The following is a 25,154-nucleotide window of genomic DNA, read 5'->3' on the forward strand; positions in this document are numbered from 1 at the left end:
ATTATCTCATTTTCAAAGCCATTTAGCTTTAATGCAATATTGTTTGTTTTCAGTTAAGTAAACACATTTCTTGTTTCTCATTGCGTCTGGGCTTTAAAGTGAACTAACGGGCGAGTTTATGAAAATGAGAAAATTTGATCTGATAACCTTTAACGTCTCGTAATGGTTTTAGAATAAAGCAATCAAGCATATACACTTATTAGTCAAGGATACGATTTTGCTGTAGCTGTGAGCGGAACATTAAGGAGTGCATAAACGTTCATCTTACAACACTACACAAAAGCTGTATATGTTCACTATTTTTCACACTGATTCAATCTTGTTATTTGTAACTTTACCGAGGTAAGGAGCATCAGAAATGGCTTTGGTAATGTCCAAAAACTTTGAAATTTGTTTCAAAACCCCAAACTAGCAAACAGTGCTGCAGGTGAAAATTGGCGAGATCGCTGCAGAATCTCCACGATCTCGCATGAGGCCATAATGATTATGGTCCAGACATTGCATCCACCAGCTGTAGCACTCCCAACAATTTCGCAGTGGGAAGAAAGGGATGCCTAAACTATTGCAATTATTCTGCTTAAGGCTTAAGGTACTACAGCCAAAATTTATAGTGGTTTTGTCTTCGTCATAAAAACTCTTATTTTTCGCACTGCCATTGAGTAAGAAGCTCCAAAAAACAGATACTGACTTAGCTAGGACTGTCAGTCATATAGAAAAAGCACAGTCTCTTCTTATAAAAATAAAGAACAACTTAGGACTAGAGTTTAAAAAGATTCTTCATCGCTGTGAATCAATGACGGAGAACATAGGCTCAAAATATCGCTTCCTAGGGTAATCAGAAGAATACAACAATCGGCAAGTTTACATTCACGGCTAGAAACATCCGAAGAATACTATTGTCAAACTTTTTTTCGTCCATGCAGCAGAACGATTTGCACTAGAATCAACACAAAATGCATGGCTACAATTAGATCTATTGATATAAGGTGTGGAGATGACCGAATAGAGAAGGTGGTTGAGTTCAGATACCTGGGCAGTACAGTCGAAAACACTGGCTCAAACGCAAGGAAAGTCCAACTTAGGTTGGGACAAGCATATGGGGCATTTAACCGTCTCAGACGAGTTTGGAAATCTCAAAAATACTCTTTGAGGCTAAAGCTACGACTGTTCCACAGCAATGTTCTGTCAGTACTGCTTTATGTATCTGAGACCTGGCACTTCAATCAGTAACAGAAGAAAAAATATACAATCATTCGTCACATCATTTAGTATATTTTTAGATGCAAAAAGTTTAAATATTGTATTTTCATTGTGTGATTTTTCTACTAAGAACTAAGCAATGTTCTGTCAGTACTGCTTTATGTATCTGAGACCTGGCACCTCAATCAGTAACAGAAGAAAAAATATACAATCATTCGTCACATCATGACTACCAAAAACTAGGGGCTCCCCAAACTTCCTCGATTCAACTAAAAGGTCTGCAATAAGGTTATGGATATGATCCCTGCTTATACCCTTTTTAAATCTGAACTGTGAATCCAGGGAATAACAATATACATTTACTTCTTTAATCACAAATAGCTCTATTAATTGACATAATAGAGAAGATACGGTAATTGGACGGCAAGAACTACATTCAGAGGAATCTTTACTCTTTTTAAAACAGCCGTCAAGATACCAACACAAAACGAACCAGGAGCTAGACCCAAATTAAAATTATCTGATAAAGAATTTCTAAATGTATCAAACGTTCAAGCTTCTAAATGGAGCTTTTCAAAGTAATTTTGAGCTAATCCTAGGATGGGCTTATCAAAGTCCTGCCCAAAGAGGACGCAGTAAGGTTGAGCAGTTCCTCTACCATTTGCTTTCCAGCTTTCCTGGATGAACGAGTTACTACCTCTGCCCCTTTTCCTTTCAAGAACACTGACTTTCATGAATATGGAAAGATGTTATGCTATAGTACTGAAGCTTCAAAGAAATGGTCCACTTATGGACCATTCTTTAAAGCTTGCGCCAATTGTGGCACATGAAGCTGTTTTTAAGTGCGCCAGTTCCTAGCTATAAGCCTTGAAATATTCATGAGAAATAGGTGTATAGCTGGTTTTATTTCGGACGAAACATTCTGCTTAAAATACAACTAAAATCATGAAGATATTCTTACCAAGACCTTCGGTTCCGAAGGAACAGAGCCTGTGCTAAACTTAAATTAATTTTTCACCAGCTAAAACAGGCTTCTTTGGTGCTAACAAGTAGAGATTGGTAGTTATCCTAAAGCATCTTCGGAAACCTAGTTTGGTCTGTGGATGCATCCTTGCAAATTTTAAGGGCCCAATACAACTTAACTACGGTTAATCAAGAAGCTGATAAACCAGGCATATAAAGAAAGATCCCAAATTTTCAAGCGTGGAATTTCTTAAAAGAAGAATCAGTTAGAAGGCAAAAAAAAGCCTGGATATTTAGGCAGGAAACATTCCATCCATGCAACTAACCCCATTGTCTACAATGGTGTAATTTCCAGGTCCGCTTGTGTATGGGTATGAGCCATTGAAATATTCAAAACATAGCCACAAACAATAAAAAGTTTGAATTTCTGAGAGGAGCACATCAGATATTTTTTTTTTTTTTTTTTTTTTTTAAGATGAGTCTGAAACGAGATGAACATTGGAGACTCAGCGGGGATTTACTTCCCAAAGGATACGAATCACCATACAGTCAAAGAATCTATAGAATCCCGAACCAAGAATCCCAGGACACACAGTGCCGTCAATTCAAGAAAACCCTACAGCAGCGAGTGGGAATAAAATGCAAATTTCACAAAAAAGGTGGGGGGAGGGGTGATTTGTCGTTTTATCAATGTAAACAAAAAAAAGGCATATCTAATAAAAATACACCCAAAAGTATTTTTTCAAAATTTAGGGACTGACAGGAGGAGAAGGTGATCAAAAACATTATATAATAACGATTGATGCTTACCTTGTCCACTTCCTTTTGGGCCTCTTCCTCCAATTCTTCCTGGTCCCCCACACTTTCCATTGTATCTTCGATCATCTCTTCAACTATACCAGCTTTCATCATTTCTCTTGAAAGCTCCTGCATAGTTCTAGCTATTTCAGGTACTTTAATTAAGGACGACATCATTTTCATTACCTCCGTTGACTTTTGGAGCGATCCTGTCATCCTCACAATAGCTAAAAGCAGAAATATTTATGTAAGCGAGCCCTTCACTCTTAACTGCAATTACGAAAAAAACAACAGGATTTTTCAACTGAAAGTAAGGAGCAACATTAAACCATAAATTATTCCGTATATTAGGTGGGCTGACAATTCTTTGCTCTCTACGATATAGTCCCAAAGTTCTTTAAAATCGTTTACCATTCAAGTTCAACCGTCCTTCTGTTTGAGCAGTCTTTCTTAAATAAGTGTGACAAAAAGTCAAACGTAAGCGTAAAGAGCGAGGAATTGAGAAGGGGCCCCCCCCCCCCTGTCATTTACGGAACAATTTCAGTTTGTTTTAAGTTTTAATGTGGCTTCTTACTTTGAGTTGAAAAACTCTCTTTTTTTTAATTTAGTTTCTGACCGTTTTTCAAATGATACAAGAAAACTTTTTTCCCTCCCCCCATACGAAATTCCCCTAGAAAACAACCTCAGAAAACTTTCTACCAACCGAAAATTCTGCCCGAAGAAAATCCCCCCCCCCCAAAAAAAATGTGCAACTAAATACGTGTAGATTGCCAAGGGTGCTTCAGCAACATCTCAGGAGGGGTTTAAAGCATCAAGTTGTAAATTTGAGGTGGTGGCATTTGATCTAACCAAAAGGCACTAAATGCATACTTACTGCTACTGCTGCTATCACTAAGATTTTCACTACTACAGACTCTAATGGTAATAAGCTGAAATTTTAGGGAACGTTTAAGGGGAGATTCAACTAAATTAAACCACCTTAAGTGCATGCAGGTTGTCGAAAGGACATACAAGCATTATCTTGGGGAAGGTTTAGAGTATTAAAGTTACAATTTTCAGAAAAAATTGAGTGGATGTTGAACTAACCAAAAGGAGCTATGTGCATGCTACCACTATTGCTACTACTACTGCTGCTATGCCTACAACTTTCTCTGAGGCTAGGGTTATTAAGGGAATGTTAAACAAAACAGACAATGTGCACTAAGGTTGCCAAAAGGGCGTAGGAGCCATTTTTCAAGAACATCTTAGAGTATTAAGTAGAAATTTCCAGGGTAAGCTGAGAGGGATGTAGAACTAACTAAGCGGCACTCGGTGCATACTACTACTACTACTACTGCTGCTGCTGAGGTATTAAGATTAAACACAAAGGGAATGTTTAGGGGGATGTTAAACTAAATCAAGACACATTATGTGCAGACAGATTGTCAGAGGGACATATCAGGAATATCCCAAGAGTGACATAGGGTGTTAAGTTGAAACTCCCGGGACATGTTAAGGGGGATGTTGAAAAAAAACAAAACAAATGCACCATATGCATGCTACTACTACTAATACAAGTGGTATTACTACTACTATTACAAATGCTTTTAAAACTACTACTACTACTACTACTACTACTAGGGCTACTACTACAACGACTGAAGCTAAAGGATCAAGGAAAAACTTTAAGGGAATGTTGAATGGACTGTTGAACTAAATCAAAAACACGCTATGTCGACGCAGGTTATCAATGAGCAGCATTATGTAAGAAGCAACATTAAAACTTAAAACGGACAGAAATGATTACGTATATGAGGGGGGTTGCCCACTCCTTAATACCTCACTCTCTACCCTAAAGTTTAGCTTTTTGTCCCAATCCTTTAAGAATGACTCCTAAAACACCAGGGTAGGTTAATTAGTACAATAATAAAAGCTTTTTTAAAAGTAATAAAAACCTTTAGCGTAAAGAGCGAGGTATTTTAAGTTGTAATGCTGCTCCTAATTTTCAGTTGAAAAAAAATGTGTTTTTCTTTTCATTTAATGTTAATGAAAAACGAACAGCCATTAGTTTGAAATAATTTTTCCAAAAAAGTAACTTTCCTAAGAGAAGCAAAGAGTTTGATGCTAATTTTGAGTACATGCTTAGCCATTTCACTTTTATTAACTTGAAAAAGAAGTTATTCCATAAAAGTAGCTGTCTAAAGAAAACTAAAAATCCACATTCAACCATAGATGAGAAAACATACCGTCAAATAATTTTTCAGGCGTATGACTAGCATAAACCACCAGCAACAAATAAAATGAACAAGAAATTACAATAAATAACCTCGTCAAACTACAACGAGTAGAAACTAAGAGGAGCAGGGCTGGTGGCCCCCTCTTGTCTTCTAAAGACCAGAAAATAGTTTGCACTTTACTGCAAACAAAATATAATGTAACTCTTTTCTCTTTTTTTTTTACCTTGAATAAAAATCCAAAATTATTAAGACTTTCAGAATTGAATATCAGTATATATATGTTACCCTGAATGTCAGCAAATTGGTCAATGTCGACATTCACAGGTGAACGTCCCAAATGCCTTTTTTTTTCTCCTTAGATTTACTCAGTATTGCCAGTTAATTTTTTTCAATTTAATGCAAGGTTTGATGAAGAAAGGTTAGGTTTGGTTAGATTAGGTTTGGGCAGGTGAGGTTGGGTTAGGTTAGCTTTTTAACCCATTTCTGATATTTATAACCAAATTTAACCTAACCTAACATAATTTAAGCCAACCTAATTTTGACTTTTACCATCATAGCTTGTATAAGACTGAAAAAGCTGACATCGCAAAGCTAATTGAATCCAAGCAGAGAAAAACAGGTTACCGACATTCACCGGTGAATGTCAACATTAACCAGATTTCGGACATCCACGGTAACAGAAATATATATATATATATATATGTTAAACTGTCAATCCACATTCATTTGTTTTTTTTCAGTAATCTTGGTTATATAGGCGATCTTTTTCTTCTTTTTTTTAGGATATTGTAAATAGAAACCCATAGCTTGAAATAAGGATTGTTTTCACTAAAGTTCAAATTATGTTCTAGTCTTTAGAAGGCATGGCTCGTTTTGAGTTTGACTTGGTTATTTATTGTAATTAATTAAAAAAAACTTTCCGAAAAATAAATTTTTCAAAGAAAAGTAAAGGCCATATTAAACTTAAGATCAGGCTATACAACTACCTGTTAAAATTCAAACTCAAAACGCCAAGAAATTACTGTTAAAGTATAAATGAAAACCAAAACGAACAGAAATTAAATAAACAATCATAGCAAAAAAGCATACAAGTATTAATATAAATGAATAAATAGATCTTAAAGCGAGTAATGCTTAGATTGAATATGAAAATCTAGCTTAAAACGAAAACAAATATTTTGCTATTAAAGTAAGTTTCACTCGTTTTAAGATTTATTTATTCATTTACATTAATATATATTGTATGTTTTGTTCGAATTGATTGTTTATTTAATTTCTGTTCGTTTTAAGTTTCATTTATACTTTAATAGCAAAATATTTGTTTTCGTTTTAAGCTTGATTTGCATATTCAATTTAAGCATCACTCGCTTTAAGATTTATTTATTCATTTATATTAGTACCTATTGTATGTTTTTTGCTATGATTGTTTATTTAATATATGTTTGTTTTGGGTTTCATTTATTCTTTAGTTGTAATTTCTGGTCCATCTGGGTTTGAATTATAACTGGTATTTGTATCGGGTGGGCCCTTTACTATAGATAAATTTCCATTTCAACGAAAAACCTAATATGCGAAAAGTTTTTTTTTAATTAATTTTTGTTCGTAGGCTAGTTCAAAGATCCCAAAGTTTTTTTTGGCATGGGGGGGGGGGGGTGCTTACTTACCGATTATTCTTGAGTTTATAAACGGATCTAGAACTTTAAATTTAAATCTAATGAGGCTTTTTTCACAGTCTATACCATTACCTCTTTGATAAAAACCTTATATATGAACAATAGACAGCTTGCATAACTTGTGGACAGCGATTGACAACAATGAATGTATTGAAAAAATAGCTCCAATAAGGGAGTTTAGACCATTCACTTGCTGACACAAAGGGATCACGGCTGTTTGGAATTGACCTAATAGGAATTTGTGTGCCAAAGCAATTTTGCATGTATCACAGAGTATGTATTTTAACCTTATAATTGGATAATTATAATAGATTTCCTATGTGTTCTTCCCATACAAAACCCCTTCCCATAAGTTATAAACCCCCCTCAATAAGTTATGCCCCAGGGCATAACTTACAACGCCTACCCCTGGGCCCTGGTGGGCTGTGTCGACACCTGAGTTTTTGTTATCAGAACTTTAAATTATTTTAACAAAATGTCTATCTCAAAATTTTTATCTGATGCATTGAGGGCGTGTAGGAGGGAGAGGGGCTAGTTGCCCTTCAATCTCTTTTGACTCTTAAAAAGTGAACAAGAACTTACAATTTCCAATCAAACGAGCCCTCTCTAAAGTTTATACGAGCATCCTTCCATAAGAAATAATATGAAGGATTCGGAGAATCCTTAAATTACAACCATTGCCCTGAGGGCTTTGGGGGAGTTGACTTAATTTCCAGAACTTAAAACTACGTTTAATAAAATGGCTGTCTTAAAATTTTGATTGGATGTGTTTGGGGAAAAGGTAGGCGTGAGAGGGGGGTAAGTTGCCCTCAAATCACTTTCGACTGTTAACAAAGGGCACTAGCCCTCGGAATTTCCAATCGAATGAGCCTTTTTTGAAGTTTCTACGACACCACCTTCTATAACAATCTTATATGCCCCCAGGGCATAACTTAAAACTCTTACTCTGAGGGTGGTGGTAGATTGTCCTCCACATAACATATTTTCTATCTGGAAATCAACTACGCTGAACAAAATGGCTATCTCAAAATTTTGATTGGATGTGTTTGGGGGAATGATGGGCGTGGCGGGGGGGGGGCTAGTTGCCCTCAAATCACTTTCGACTATTAAAAAGGCCACTAGCCCTTTGAATTTCCAATTGGATGTGCCTGTTTTGAAGTTTCTACGACAACCCCTTCAAAAATACCTTATATGCCCCAAGGGCATAACTTAAAACTCGTGCTGATAGTTGTGGGGTAGTGTCTTCCTCAAAAACATATTTTCTATCTGGAAATCAGCTAAACTGAACAAAATGGCTATCTCAAAAGTTTGATTGGATGTGTTTGGGGAAATTATGGGCGTAGGGGGGGGGGCTAGTTGCCCTCCAATCACTTTTGACTATTAAAAATGGCACTATCCCTTTGAATTTCAAAGCGAATGAACCTTTTTTGAAGGTTCTACGACAACACCTTCTAAAAAACCTTATATGCCCCCAGGGCATATCTTAGAACCCTTGCCCTGAAGGTTTTGGGGGAGTATCCTCCCCAAAATCATATTTTCTATCTGGAAATCAGCTACACTGAACAAAATGGCTATCTCAAAAGTTTTATTGGATGTGTTTGGGGAAATGATGGGCATCGGGGGGGGGGCCAGCTGCCCTCCAATAAATTTCGACTATTAAAAAGGGCACTAGCACTTTAATTTCCAATCAAATGAGCCTGTTTTGAAGTTTCTACGACAACGCCTTTTATAAAAATCCTAAATGCCCCCAGGGCATAACTTAAAACCTTTGCCCCGAGGGTTGTGTCCTCCTCAAAAATATATTTTCAATCTGGAAATCAACTACACTGAACAAAAATGGCTATCTCAAAATTTTGATTGGATGTTTAGGGGAATGATGGGCGTAGGGAGGGGGGGGGGCCTAGTTGCCCTCCAATCACTTTTGACTATTAAAAAGGGCACTATCCCTTTGAATTTCCAATCGAATGAACCTTTTTTGAAGTTTCTACGACAACGCCTTCTATAAAACCTTATATGCCCCCAGGGCATATCTTAAAACCCTTGCCCTGAAGGTTCTGGGGGAGTGTCCTCCTCAAAAACATATTTTCTATCTGGAAATTAACTACGCTGAAGAAAATGGCTATCTCAGAATTTTGATTGGATGTGTTTGGGGAAATGATAGACGTGGGGGGGGGGGCTAGGTGCACTCCAATCACTTTCGACTATTAAAAAGGGCACTAGCCCTTTGAATTTCCAATCGAATGAGCCTGTTTTGAAGTTTCTACGACAAGACCTTCTATAAAAACCTTATATACCCCAGGGCATAACTTAAAACCCTTGCCCTGAGGGTTGTGGGGGAGTTTCCTCCTCAAAAATATATTTTCTGTCTGAAAATCAACTACACTGAACAAAATAGCTATCTGAAAATTTTGAATGGATTTGTTTTGGGGAAATGATGGGCGTGTGGGGGAAGGGGGCTAGTTACACTCTAATCACTTTCGACTATTAAAAAGGGCACTAACCCTTTAATTTCCAGTCGAATGAGCATGTTTTGAAGTTTCTACGACAACTCCTTCTATAAAAACCTTATATGTCCCCAGGACATAACTTAAAACCCTTGCCCTGAGGGTTGTGAGGGCGTGTCATCCTCAAAAATATATTTTTTATCTGGAAATCAACTACGCTCAACAAAATGGGTATCTCAAAATTTTGATTGGATGCGTTTGGGGGAATGATGGGCGTGGGGGAGGGGCTAGTGGCCCCACAACCACTTTGGACTATTAAAAAGGTCAATAGCCCTTTAATTTTCGATCGAATGAGCCTGTTTTGAAGTTTCTACGACAACGCCTTCTATAAAAACCTTATATGCCCCCAGGGCATAACTTAAAACCCGTGCCCTGAGGGTTGTGGGGGGGGGGGGGTATCCACCACAAAAAAATATTTTCAACCTGGAAATCAACTACGCTGAACAAAATGGCTATCTCAAAATTTTGATTGGATGTGTTTGGGGAAATGATGGGTGTCTGGGGGTGAGGGCGGTCTAGTTAAACTCTAAGTACATTCGACTATCAAAAAGGGAACTAGCCCTTTAATTTCCAATTGAATGAGCCTGTTTTGAAGTTTCTACGACAACGCCTTCTATAACAACCTTATATGCCCCAAGAGCGTAACTTATAACCCTTGTTCTGTGTATTGTGGGGGAGTATCCACTTAAAAAATAGATTTTCCATCTGGCCATCGATAATGCTGCGCACAATGGCTATCACAAAAGATTTATTGGATGGAGTTGGGGGAATTGGAGGCGTGGGGGGGCTAGGGGCCCTCCCACTACTTTCGACTAAGGGAAAGTGTTCAAGCACCCTTACCTTTCAGTGGACTTTTTCCCTCTTAAGGCTTTTAAGACGACCCCTTCCGTAAGAATTGCCTCTGGGGAAAAAAAATAATAAATAAATAATAGAACCTTGGAGCCGTATGGCCTTTACTATAGGCAACGCTACAGCGTTGCCTCTGATTTCTGTTCGTTTCGGGTTTCATTTACTTATTGATGGTGGTTTATGCTAGTTTTAAGCCTGAAAAATTATTTATAAAAGATCTAAAGCCGAGCTGGCCAGCCATGACAAAAAACAAAGAAATGAATATAATGATGACTATGTCTATGGCCAGCAAATGAAAATGATGAGATACCAAAAAAATCAAACGAATATTTCGCTCCTATGCAACAAGGCGTCTTCAGCGAAGAAAAAAAAAACAAAAACGAGCTAGAAACTAATATATATATATATATATATATATATATATATATATATATATATATATATATATATATATATATATATATATATATATATATATAAAATTAAAATAGAGTAACATACAGTATATAATATACAATTACTTTATTTTACAATTGGCAGCTACCTCCATGAAACCACAAAAGCAACTGGATTAAAATTTTAAAATAACAAACGAACTAGAAACATATTATTGTTACATAATTTTATGCAAAACACTTGTTGCTGCTAGTCCTTTAGGTTAGTTACTTGAACTAATTAATCCCTTGGGCATTTTGTAAGACTTAATTTTTGAATATGGGTTCATTAACAAAAAATCAGACTTTTAAGATAGATATCTGATTCAGCTTAGTTGAAAAGTTCAATAGCTATTCCTCTGGGGATGACAAGCCACCCCACAACTCCTGGAGAAAGGGCTTTAAACTGTGCAATTTGTCGATCTTTCATGTATAGTATTTGTTGTTGGTAAATATACACAACATTCTTCCGGGAGAAATTTTCTGAGGGGGAGGCGATTATACAATGGGAGAATTTTCTGAGAGAAGTTTTTGGGAGGATTTTCTAGAAGAAATTTTCCACGAGGGGGAAAGAAGGGGATTTTCTGACATGATTAAAAACGGCCAGAAATTAAATAATAATTTCAACCGAAATGAAGGAGCAACATTAGAACTTAAGACGAACAGAAACTATTCGTATATGAGGGTCTACGCCTTCATTCCTCGCTGTTTACTCTATAGTTCGAGTTTTTGGCCCAACTCTTTAATAACGGCTCTTAAAACACAGGGGCCTTTGAATTTAAACGAGAAGTATTTTAAAAGAACTTCAAGACTTAGCGTTAAAGAGAGTATGAGGAAGGGGCAGCCCCCCCCCTATACGCAATGATTTTTGTTCATTTTATGTTTTAAAGTACTCCTTACTTTCAATGGAAACAACTTGTTGTTTTTTAACATCTATATAAACCAAACTTTTCAGACCATCTAATACCTGATATCTAACGGATAATATAAAAAAATGGAAGAAATAAAAATAACTACTTTTATGCTCTCCAATAAAAAATGTCCTATTAAACTACGCGTGAATATTAGTTTCGTGGTCTTTCTCTTACCTTTAGGCAAATTTTGTCGTAGGACTACAATTTGAACCTTAGTATTCTCGCAACTTGGATACTATTTGATTTTTCCATAATTTTACGAACCATGTGATTTTTTTTGTTATTTTTCCAACGTTTAGAAGAAAAAGTGAGATTGGCCATTTCTATTACAGTATTTTCTGAGAAAAGTTTTCCAATGGATGCTGAATAAGAAATAATAATTACTATTCAGATTCAACAGGATATAAATTTGTATTTAGGCTTATCGGAACACATTTCAGAGATTTTCGAAAATAGGCCTGAAAATCTCGAGAATGATTTAAACTGGAAAAAGAGTACGGTACGTAATGGAAATCACCAATCTCATAAAATTTAAACTATACAATCAACCCAATACCCACACCCCCGATTCCCACCTTTAATACAAAGGCAGTTCACATTAGTAGTATTGTATTAATTACCACTGACCCTACAAGAAAATATACACAATCCTAACCCTACAAGGAAACACAAGACCTGCCAAACACACTATACTATGGACCTATAGTGCGACCAAGCAACCAGACGGGTTTCTGAGTCAACACCCATTTCTGGATCAATACCTCTAGTCAAGTCTGGTTTGCTTAGGAATGCGTCGCTGGTAATTACAGAACGAGACAAGGAATGTTACAGTCAGAATTGTTTTAACTTGTATCATTACGACGAATGTTGGTTTGAAGCCAAGATGGGGAAAATGCGAATATTATGAAAGTGGTAAAAAGGGTTCAATTTGCGAAAAAAGTATTCCATTTATTATTCCAAGAAAAAAGTATTCCAGAAAAAAGTAAATCTGCTCTGAATGATCTTAATTGGTGATTGAATAATATGGGTGAAACAGAGCTCGAGAATTATTTCAATTGGATTGTATGAAAGGGGTAGAAGGGTTAAACTGCTTATCATTTAAGGTAAGCCCGAGGGGGTGGTAACTGTTACGCAATTTAATATAAACTTGGAATATAATAATTGATATCAGTCTATAGAAACGGTTAGAGATGACAAGAAGATTTTGTGACTTAACTTGGCTTTACTTCTTGGCCGTGTCCTTTATAACATAAAAATACCAATTAAGCAGTGTTGGCCAAATAAAATATGCTGTAACATTGGGCTATGCCAAAAAGTTGACCAAGATTACCTTATGGCTTGACCTAGCTTTACTCCTCGACTTTGTTTTGGATAATACACAAGTATCAATTGAGCAGTGTTGTCAATATAAAATATGCCTTAGCATTGGAGTAATCTAAAAAGTTGAAACTAATACAGTCATAGGTGCCAAGATGACCATCTGGCTTGACCTACCTTTACTCCTCGACTGTGTTCTGTATAATACACAAGTATCAATCGAGCAGTGTTGTCAATATAAAATATGCCTTAGCATTGGAGTATGCTAAGAAGTTGAAAATAGTAGAAATTTGGATGCCAAGAAAAGAATTTTAATATAGAAATTCAGAACAATCCTTAGAAATCAACCAGTGCGATGATTATGGATTTGAACCATCAAGGACAGCAACCACCAATGACCCTAACCATCAAGGACCTCAACCTCAAAGGGTCTCCTCTCCCCAACCTCCAAAGGGCCCCCTCCCTCCAAATTTTTGGGCCCCTCCCCTCCATTTTTTTTATACTTGTTTTTAAGTTTTTTTAACATTGTATATTTTTTCATTTTTTTTACATGTCTTAGAAGGAGATAAAACATACTTGAAACATAAAAAAAAATTCACATTTAATATTTTACAAATTCAAAATGAGAATGATGTAGAAATGTTAGTCGTGACTTTTACTATGAGAAAAATAATGTTTGTAGTAGCACTTTTTTACATGTCTTAGAATGACATGAAATATACTTAAAATATAATAATTCACATTTAATATTTTCGAAATACAAAATGGGAATGATATTAATATATAGGCCGTGACTTTTACTATTAGAAAAATAATGTTTGTAGTAGTACTTTTTTTGGACTGAGTTTTTTTGGACTTGAAAAATTGTTCAACTTTTTTTTACGTATCTTAAAATGACATGAAATATGCTTGCGGCTGTACCAATCGTACTCTATGCTTGCTCATAAACACGACGCGGTTTCCCAGTGGTACTCTATGGCAGATCATCGACACCTACCTAGTTTAATGCATGTATTAAATCAGTAATTTTCACGCAGAGGAATGATATACATTTAAGTCATATCTTAAAAAAAGTTAAGATGAAGTATTTTAAAAAAGTGTGTTCACATGACAGTGTTACTGTAGCATTGAATGCTGACAAGGAGAAGTATTTGAACTATGAAACAAGTACAAGTGGTAGCACTATCGGAAACATATGCGTGTATTGTCATGACAGTAAGGAATTAAATTTCTTTGGAGTACCAAAAAAATTCAACTTTTATGGAGGTGGATATGCGAGATTGAGATCTCCGGAGATGATTGCACTCAAAGAGAATGCCGACATAAATTATAGTTGATGAAGAGGGGCAACTTCTTACTAGTGCTTGTGGTAACATGTTACCCTGTGTTAAACCCCATCGTCAACTTTCGGGTATTAGCATTCAATGGAAGGTCGGAAGAAGACAGGCCTACTCTTCTACTAATATCATAAACCATATCTTGTCTATGTGCCGGATCTTTTGCCTGTGTAAAAATAATGTGGTAATAGACGGTGAAATTGCCGGAAAAATAAAAAGGGCATTGGCAGAAAATATCACTAAGGAATATAAAGATGCATCGATAAAAAACAAAGTGTCAGGAAACCTTACTACCATCATTGACAATACAGTCAGTGAACCTAATAATAGCAAAGATGAAATGCATATTGAACATGTGGATGACCCCCCAGTAAAAATTGTGTATGACTCAAAATGGAATAATGATTATTCTACTGGTTGCGAACTAAAAGAAGAGAGTAACTACAGTATCAAGAGAGAACATGATGAATTATTTTATGGAACAGATTCAAAATGTCCAAAGTTGTTCAATGATGTTAATAATATATGAAACATATTTTTATATTAATATTCTACACGTCATTATTTCATAAAAATACATAATACATTACTTTGCTACACGATCATTATTTTTAGGGTATGCTAAGACGTCAAACGTCTAGAGTATCTGTTAAAAAGTTGGAGATGTAAGAAAATGAATTTTCATAAAAATAGATACTACTACTAGCAGGCTCATAGGGAATATATTAGAAAATGAGATAGATTAAAAGAACTTTTACCGAAGTCTGAGAGAGATGAGCTGAATTTTTTCTCAAAAATTTCCATAGACAAGCAAACGCCCGTCCAGACACAGGCAGAGAGAGTTTTAGTTTTCAGAAATAAGAACATCCACGTTTAAAATACATCTGATTTTATTAATAATATTTAATTTTTTAATAAAGTTTGATTTTAGTTTTCAGAAATAAGAACGTACATGTTTAAAATACATCTGATTTTATTATTAATACTTTATTTTGTAATAAAATTGGGTTTCAGTTTTCAGAAATAAGAACATCCACGTTTAAAATAAATCTGATTTTATTAATAATATTGGATTTTTGATAAAGTTGGGTTATAGTTTCAAGAAATACGAACTCCCACGTTTAAAATACATCTGATCTTATTAATATTTTTTTTTAGTAAACTTTGGTTTTAGTTTTCAGAAAATTAAGAACACCCACGTTTAAAATACATGTGATTTTATTAATAATATTTGATTTTATAATAAGTTTGGTTTTAGTTTTCAGAAATATGAACATCCCCATTTAAAATACATCTGATTTTATTAATAATGTTTGAATTTATTAATAAAGTTGGGTTTTAACTTTCAGAAATATGAACATCCACGTTTAAAATAAATCTGATTTTATTAATAACATTTAGTTTTTTAATAAAGTTGGGTTTTAGTTTCAAAGAAATACGATCATCCAGTTCAAGAATCATGTATATGATCATCCAGCCCAATTCAAGAATCATGTATAGCCAGTGTGGTCTTAGAATGTATTTAAATACGAACATCCACGTTTAAAATAGATGTGATTTTATTAATAATATTTGATTTTTTTAATGAGGTTTGGGTTTTAGTTTTCGGAAATAAGAGCATCCACGCCTAAAATACATCTGAATTTATTAATAATACTTGATTTTTTAATAAAGTTGGGTTTTAGTTTTCAGAAATATGAACATCCACGTTTAAAATACATGTGATTTTATTAATAAAATTCGATTTTTAATAAAGTTGGGTTTTAGTATCATTAAATATAAACACCCACGTTTAAAATACATGTGATTTTATTAATAATATTTGATTTTTTTAAACAGAGTTTGGGCTTTAGTTTTCGGAAATAAGAACATCCACGTCTAAAATACATCTGATTTTATCAATAATACTTGATTTTTTAATAAAGTTGGGGTTTAGTTTTCAGAAATAGGAACGTCCACGTTTAAAATACATCTGATTCTATTAATAACATTTCGTTTTTTAACAAAGTTGGGTTTTAGTTTCAAGAAATACGAGCATCCACGTTTAAAATACATCTGATTTTATTAATAATATTTTTTTAAATAAAGTTGGGTTTTAGTTTTCAGAAATATGAACGTCCACGTTTAAAATACAACTGATTTTATTAATAATATTTGATTTTTAAATAAAATTGGGTTTTAGTTTTCAGAAATATGAACATCAACGTTTAAAATACATCTGATTTTATTAATAAAATTTGATTTTTTAATAAAGTTGGGTTTTAGCTTCAAAAAATACGAACATCCACGTTTAAAATACATGTGATCTTATTAAAAATATTTGATTTTTTAAAAATGAAGTTTGGGTTTTAGTTTACGGAAATAAGAACATCCTCGTCTAAAATACATCTGATTTTATTCATAATACTAGATTTTTTTTAAATAAAGTCGGGTTTTAGGTTTCAGAAATAAGAACGTCCACGACTAAAATACATCTGATTTTATTAATAATATTTGACTCTAATAAATTTGGGTTTTAGTTTTCAGAAATAAGAACATCCACATTTAAAATACGTCTGATTTTTTAAATAATATTTGATTTTTTAGTAAAGTTGGGTACTATTTTTCAGAAATAAGAAAATTCACCTACTGATACATTTTCACTACTACATCTACTGCCCTCTTTTCAACTTTAGTTATAGATGGCAGCACACCAGCTCAAGCCCAAGGGCGTAGTGAAAGACATGCAAAAAGTTAGGTTCATTTAGGTTCACTTATCGTGGCACCAAGATAAGTCGTGAATGTTCTTATTTCCGAAAACTAAAGCCCAAACCTTATTAAAAAAAATGAAACATTATTAATAAAATCACATGTATTTTAAACGTGGATGTTCATATTTATTGAAACCAAAACCCATTTATTACAAAGACATAAAGAGAATTTATGCCTCAAGGTTACGAATTTTGACCAATTGATACATTTTGCAACAATTCGTATTTCCTATACTTCCATAGCTGCATTAAAAATATAGTTATATAGCGACTTGAGAGCATTACTGTCCAACTCCTTGAGAATACATTTCGAGAAATACACGAGTAAAGATACTGAACACTCCCTAGTCCTGTTAGTATTTCCCTCCTCCTTTCTTTCACATTGTTAATACGAGGTTTCTGTCCAAGGCGGTGCTAACTATGAAGATAGCTACTAGTCCCTCAGCTCCCGGTTATACATTCAAGTCAGATATTGGCATAGCTAGGTCCGTAATGCCAAGCATCGTCTTTGCCTCTTTTGTGCAGGTAAGCGAACAAATATAATCTTTTATGTTAGACAGAAAAAGGTTTTCTGCAGTAAGAGAGGGCACTATTACCCTTTGGTGCCCATATTACAGGCGTACTCTATATATATATATATATATATATATATATATATATATATATATATATATATATATATATATATATATATATATATATATATATATATATATATATATATATATATATATATATATATATATAAAATTAAAATAGAGTAACATACAGTATATAATATACAATTACTTTATTTTACAATTGGCAGCTACCTTCATGAAACCACAAAAGCAACTGGATTAAAATTTTAAAATAACAAACGAACTAGAAATATATTGTTGTGACATAATTTTATGCAAAACACTTGTTGCTGCTAGTCCTTTAGGTTAGTTACTTGAACTAATTAATCCCTTGGGCATTTTGTGAGACTTAATTTTTGAATATGGGTTCATTAAAAAAATCAGACTTTTAAGATAGATATCTGATTCAGCTTAGTTGAAAAGTTCAATAGCTATTCCTCTAGGGATGACAAGCCACCCCACAACTCCTGGAGAAAGGGCTTTAAACTGTGCAATTTGTCTATCTTTCATGTATAGTATTTGTTGTTGGTAAATATACACAACATTCTTCCGGGAGAAATTTTCTGAGGGGGAGGCGATTATACAATGGGAGAATTTTCTGAGAGAAGTTTTTGGGAGGATTTTCTAGAAGAAATTTTCCCCGAGGGGGAAATAAGGGGATTTTCTGACATGATTAAAAACGGCCAGAAATTAAATAATAATTTCAACCGAAATGAAGGAGCAACATTAGAACTTAAGACGAACAGAAACTATTCGTATAAGAGGGTCTACGCCTTCATTCCTCGCTGTTTACTCTATAGTTAGAGTTTTTGGCCCAACTCTTTAATAACGGCTCTTAAAACACAGGGGCCTTTGAATTTAAACGAGAAGTATTTTAAAAGAACTTCAAGACTTAGCGTTAAACAGAGGATGAGGAAGGGGCAGCCCCCCCCCCGATACGCCATGATTTTTGTTCATTTTATGTTTTAAAGTACTCCTTACTTTCAATGGAAACAACTTGTTGTTTTTTAAAATCTATATAAACCAAACTTTTCAGTCCATCTAATACCTGATATCTAACGGATAATATAAAAAAACGGAAGAAATAAAAATAAAAATGAGTGCTTCTGATCATTTTTTAAGGATCATGGTGTACATTTTCATAATAACTACTTTTATGCTCTCCAATAAAAAATATGCTATTAAACTACGCGTGAATATTAGTTTCGTGGTCTTTCTCTTACCTTTAGGCAAATTTTGTCGTAGGACTACAATTTGAACCTTAGTATTCTCCCAACTTGGATACTATTTTATTTTTCCATAATTTTACGAACCATGTGATTTTTTTGTTATTTTTCCAACGTTTAGAAGAAAAAGTGAGATTGGTCATTTCTATTAAAGTATTTTCTGAGAAAAGTTTTCCAATGGATGCTGAATAAGAAATAATAACTACTATTCAGGTTCAACAGGATATAAATTTGTATTTAGGCTTATCGGAACACATTTCAGAGATTTTCGAAAATAGGCTTGAAAATCTCTAGAATGATTTAAACTGGAAAAAAAGTACGGTACGTAATGGAAATCACCAATCTCACCCCCCCCCTATACGCAATGGAAATCACCCCCCCCCCCCTATACGCAATGATTTTTGTTCATTTTATGTTTTAAAGTACTCCTTACTTTCAATGGAAACAACTTGTTGTTTTTTAAAATCTATATAAACCAAACTTTTCAGTCCATCTAATACCTGATATCTAACGGATAATATAAAAAAAACGGAAGAAATAAAAATAAAAATGAGTGCTTCTGATCATTTTTTAAGGATCATGGTGTACATTTTCATAATAACTACTTTTATGCTCTCCAATAAAAAATATGCTATTAAACTACGCGTGAATATTAGTTTCGTGGTCTTTCTCTTACCTTTAGGCAAATTTTGTCGTAGGACTACAATTTGAACCTTAGTATTCTCCCAACTTGGATACTATTTTATTTTTCCATAATTTTACGAACCATGTGATTTTTTTGTTATTTTTCCAACGTTTAGAAGAAAAAGTGAGATTGGTCATTTCTATTAAAGTATTTTCTGAGAAAAGTTTTCCAATGGATGCTGAATAAGAAATAATAACTACTATTCAGATTCAACAGGATATAAATTTGTATTTAGGCATATCGGAACACATTTCAGAGATTTTCGAAAATAGGCTTGAAAATCTCTAGAATGATTTAAACTGGAAAAAAAGTACGGTACGTAATGGAAATCACCAATCTCATAAAATTTAAACTATACAATAAACCCAATACCCACACCCCTGATTCCCACCTTTAATACAAAGGCAGTTCACATTAGTAGTATCGTATTAATTACCACTGTCCCTACAAGAAAATATACACAATCCTAACCCAACAAGGAAACATAAGACCTGCCAAACACACTATATTATGGACCTATAATGCGACCAAGCAACCAGACGGGTTTCTGAGTCAACACCCATTTCTGGATCAATACCTCTAGTCAAGTCTGGTTTGCTTAGGAATGCGTCGCTGGTGATTACAGAACTAGACAAGGATTGTTACAGTCAGAATTGTTTTAACTTGTATCATTACGACGAATATAGGTTTGGAGCCAAGATGGTGATAATGCAAATATTATGAAAGTGGTAAAAAGGGTTCAATTTGCGAAAAAAGTATTCCATTTGCGTAAGTCTGCTCTGAATTATCTTAATTGGTGATTGAATAATAGGGGTGAAACAGAGCTCGAGAATTTTTTCAATTGGATTGTATGAAAGTGGTAAAAGGGTTAAACTGCTTATCATTTAAGGTAAGCCCGAGGGGGTGGTAACTCTTACGCAATTTAATATAAATTTGGAATAACATCAATGGTATCAATCTATGGAAACGGTTAACGATGACAAGACGATTTTGTGACTTAACGTGGCTTTACTTCTTGGCTGTGTTCTGTATAATACACAAATACCAGTTGAGCAGTGTTGCCAATATAAAATATGATGTAACATTGGGCTATGCCAAAAAGTTGACCAAGATTACCTTATGGCTTGACCTAGCTTTACTCCTCGACTGTGTTCTGTATAATACACAAGTATCAATCGAGCCTTGTTGTCAATATAAAATATGCATTAGCATTGGAGTATTCGAAAAAGATGCAACTAATAGATTCGTATGCGCAAAAAAGACCTTATGGCTTGACCTAGCTTTACACTTCGACTGTGTTCTTTATAATACACAAGTATCAATTGAGCCGGGCTTTCAGCATAAAATGTTCCTCAGCATTGGAGTATGCTAAAAAATTGAAACTAATAGAGATGTAGATGCTAAGAAAATAGTTTTAATATAGAAATTCAGAACAATCCTTAGAAATCGTTAGAAATCAACTAGTGAGATGATTATGGATTTTAACCATCAAGGACAGCAACCACCAATGACCCTAACCATCAAGGACCTCAAACTCAAAGGGTCTCCTCTCCCCAACCTACAAGGAGCCCCCTCCCTCCGATTTTTTGGGCCCATCCCCCATTTTTTTATACTTTTTTGAAGTTTTTTTTAACATTGTAAATTTTTTCATTTTTTTTTACATGTCTTAGAAGGAGATAAAACATACTTAAAACATGAAAAAAATTCACATTTAATATTTTACAAATTAAAAATGAGAATGATGAAGAAATGTTAGTCGTGACTTTTACTATGAGAAAAATAATGTTTGTAGTAGCACTTTTTTACATGTCTTAGAATGATATGAAATATACTTAAAACATAATAATTCACATTTAATATTTTTGAAATACAAAATGGGAATGATATAAATATGTTAGTCGTGACTTTTACTATTAGAAAAATAATGTTTGTAGTAAAAATGCAATCAGATAATGATCAGATAGAAAAATGCAATCGAAAAACAGATTTTCGAGGACCGACTAAGCCCTCAAGAAAACGACCACTCTTTAAAACTTACCAAGTTGGTTTTTCATATTTAAAGATATGGAATTGATTTGGGCCTTAGAAGCGTACATTTTTGCAACAGCTCTTCTTGATTGGACAATTTCTTTGGCCAAAATCTTACAAACATCCTTGTCCCCTTTTTTGGCAGCTTCTTTCAAACTTTTCTTTACTTTTTCCTCTTCTCTCTGAATGGCTGAAAAAAACGCTCAATATTTATAGCTAAAAGTGTAAAAAATAATAATCAAACAACTTTTAACCCTGAGCACGATTATTAATTTAGCTCAAAGCCTAAACAAAGCGAATCAATGACCAAGAAATCATGTTAATAAGTTTTGCATGAATGATTGGTCAAGACATTGCAATTTTGTGAGTATAACTGCATATAGAGCGAATGTTGGATTTGTTCTCCAAGAGGAGTCCAATGAACATCTCTTACCTTTTCCTCTTAAGAAATTCATTCTCCTCCTTATAGAAACTATGTGCATTAAAATGTGCCTGATATAACAAACACACAATTATTAGCTATTAACCAAATCTGCTATTTGAACCAGGATAACATTTTCATTTTTTTACGGCTAAAAAAAGTAAGGTTTAAACGGCTAGGGCCCAAATTAGAGAAAAACTCTAAGGAACGGAGTTTTTCTACTTATATTTGCATAAACAATATCGATTATTAATGTTGATTGTAAGTATCCAAATTATTAATTTTAATATTTAATTTAACATAATATTTCATTTCCCATAGTTCTCTCCTTATTGAGTACATAAAAATTCGAATGATTTTGGAAACAGGAGCTATGTTACCCGAAAAGGCGGTGCAAATTAGGTGGAAATTATTCACTAAAATTCAGCATGCATGAAAACCCTAAAACCACTATTTAAAAAATTAAGGAATTTCGTATTTTTCTTCTGAGTTAAATGAATATTCAGATGATTGCGGGTTTAACCTCTGCTCGTCCACCATCAGGAAGGATACCGTATATATCGTCGGTGTCAAGTGGAAACCACGTATCTCCATTTTCTATTTTCTTTCAGGAGGTGAAAAAAACATAATAGCTTTTTCCTGTTAGTAGTTACGCGGCCGAAACCTTAACATTGGATGGGCAGCTTTTTGTGGCAGAACCCATGGGAAGAACAAATGCAGCAGTCAGAGGACAGGCTTACAGTCTTGACAGTACCTCTACTACCAACTTCTCTAATCCACCTTGAAAGACAAGTTGTAATTTCATTTGCCCCTCGTTTTCCGTTCTTCTGCTCCCAAAAAAGCAATTTGTTACATTCTCGGAAACTGTAAAATTGTAGCAAGTATATTTTCGAGAAGACTCGATCAACATTCCCTCTCTGTGTAGTGTGCCAAGTACTTTTTCTAGATGAAAGCAAGGATCAACGTGACACTGGTCAGTTTCAGCACATTGGAGTCTGGCTTCCAAGTAGCGCCTGGTTGCTGTCTTCTTTATTATGTGATTCATATAATAAACTTGGATATTGGATATTTATCTGTGAAAGAATATCTGTCGGCACCTTGGTGCTGTCTAAAATGCCGTTCGCCAGATCATAGAGTAGCTGATTGTGCAAGTTTGGTTGAACAGTGTGCACGCTGTGCGGGCCCTCATATTTCCACCAAGGATTCTCCCTGCCAACTTGATGCAAGATGTGCAAACTGTGGTGAAAATCGTGGCTCCTTTAGTCTTAGTTGCGAAGTGCTGAGAGATGTCATTGCCAAGAAGAAATGATTGTGCCTGTTTTGATTGTTTCGCTTAATATAAATGGTACTCATTTAAAGGAGCATATGATTGATGAATTGTGTGACCAGTTTGACATAGTATGCCTTCAAGAACACCTCCTGACTTCTACTAGTATTAACGTGTTAAAAAGAAGTTGTAATCATTCCATTTTTACAACTAATGCTGAGATAACTTTTGGTAGACCTTCTGGAGGCCTCGCGTGCATTGTTAAGAATAACCTGATTTTTGCTCTCTCCAGTGTGTTTTCACAGTGATAAATTCATCCTTGCGGTTCGTTTTGGTAATACTGTGCTGATAATTGTTTATCTCCCGTGTAACAAGAAACTATTTCCGCTTCAAACGAGTATATGAAAGCCTCGGCAAATCTTAAGGCTATTCTTGCGTCTGTTGTATCTACTGGTTATGACTTCATAGTTGTTGGTGACTTCAACACAGATATTACAAGTCAGTCAGTTCGATCCGATATAGTCCTTGATGCTTTTTCTGCTTATAAAATAGTCGAGAAAAGTGTTGTTTATTCATATATTTACCAATCTGGAAGTTTGTCTAATATTGACCATGTAGTTTCCTCGCCCAATATTAATGTATCGACTGTTCTTGTTCATGAAAACGATCGTGATATTGACCACCTCCCGATTTCGTTTTCTGCTTCACTAGTCGCTTCCCGTTCTACTAGACTATTTACAATAAGTTCTAAGTGGTTTTACAGGAATAACAGGAGTGGAGCTAATTTTGCACTTTAAATTACTACGTTGTCCGCGTTATTGGGTTCTATAAAAGTTCCTTACCATTTGCTTCAAGTTACTGACCGTTTCTTCAATGATAATCAGTCTCTAAATGAATATTATGATAAATAATTTGGTGCTTAAAACAAGCAGAGGCGACTGCTGTTCCTCTAGAAAAGATTCAAGTTAAAACTAGAAAACCAGAATGGGTTTTGGACCCAGAATTAAAAGTTGTATAGAATAAAGCTAAGTTTTGGCTACGAATATGGGTGTCTTGCGGTCAGCCAAATCAAGGAGTTGTCTTCGAACTGAAGCAAAGTTCCAAGCGTGCTTATAAAAAAAAACGTTTACGGCAGTCTAAGGTATCTGGTTTTGATTTTTCTGCGCCAAGAAAGGAGTGGTCTCATGTTATGAATTTGGATAAGCTTAGTAGTGATTTTTCTGAAAGTCCTATAGCAGTTCATACTTGGGTGTCGTATTATAATGATATTTTCAGCAAGGTGAACCGGGATGTTGAAAAGCTTTTTAGTAACCTTCTTGAGTTGTGTTTGCCTAATCATATTTCTCAGAGTAATGTATTACTAGTTTCTACTGTTGATATTGGTCAAGCTATTAAGAACATGCAATCTAGCTCTGTTGATCAAGACGGAATTTTTTCTTATCATCTAAAAGTAGTTTGCCCAACTTTGATAGATCACCTTCAGCTAATATTTCAGATGTGTTTATCTACTTCTATGGTTCCCAACAGTTTTCTCTGTGGCACAATCACCTCGATTTTGAAGCGTGGAAAAACCTCGTCAGAGTTTAGTTCTTATCGACCAATTACTGTTTCGTGCACTCTTAGCAAAATTTTTGAATATATTCTTCTCCCTTTCATTTCAGAAAATGTTAATTTTGGTGAAAAACAATTCGGCTTTCAAAAAAGGCTGGGATGTCAGCACGCCCATCGTGTTCTAGCTTCCCTCCTGTTGCAATCTGTTAATGATAGATCTCCTCTTCATATCTGAGCTCTTGATCTTTCGAAAGCTTTCGATAGTATAGTCCACTCACATGCACTCTATTCCCTTTTTTCCAACAATATTAACCTTTCTATTGTTGTTTTGTTATGGTACTGGTATTCTAACTCTTTTATTAGGGTAAAATGTAATGGAGTAGTTTCTGATTCAAAGGTAT

At 34.5% G+C, this 25,154-nt stretch overlaps 1 protein-coding gene across 1 annotated transcript in view; it reads right to left on the reverse strand.

The window, feature by feature from the left end:
• Window positions 1-25,154, reverse strand: part of Vps24 (vacuolar protein sorting 24) — an 85,991-nt gene that overhangs the window by 5,329 nt on the left and 55,508 nt on the right. Inside the window, exons 3-4 of the mRNA XM_089093786.1 lie at window positions 21,525-21,704; window positions 2,974-3,188 (exon numbers count right to left, since the gene is read on the reverse strand). Of these exons, the coding sequence (XP_088949912.1) occupies window positions 2,974-3,188; window positions 21,525-21,704 (395 nt within the window). The remainder of the gene's footprint in view (window positions 1-2,973; window positions 3,189-21,524; window positions 21,705-25,154) is intronic.

Source organism: Artemia sp. Qi Xiang Cuo, chromosome 8 (assembly GCF_049724085.1).
Source record: "Artemia sp. Qi Xiang Cuo chromosome 8, ASM4972408v1, whole genome shotgun sequence".
NCBI classification, from domain to species: Eukaryota; Metazoa; Arthropoda; class Branchiopoda; order Anostraca; family Artemiidae; genus Artemia; species Artemia sp. Qi Xiang Cuo.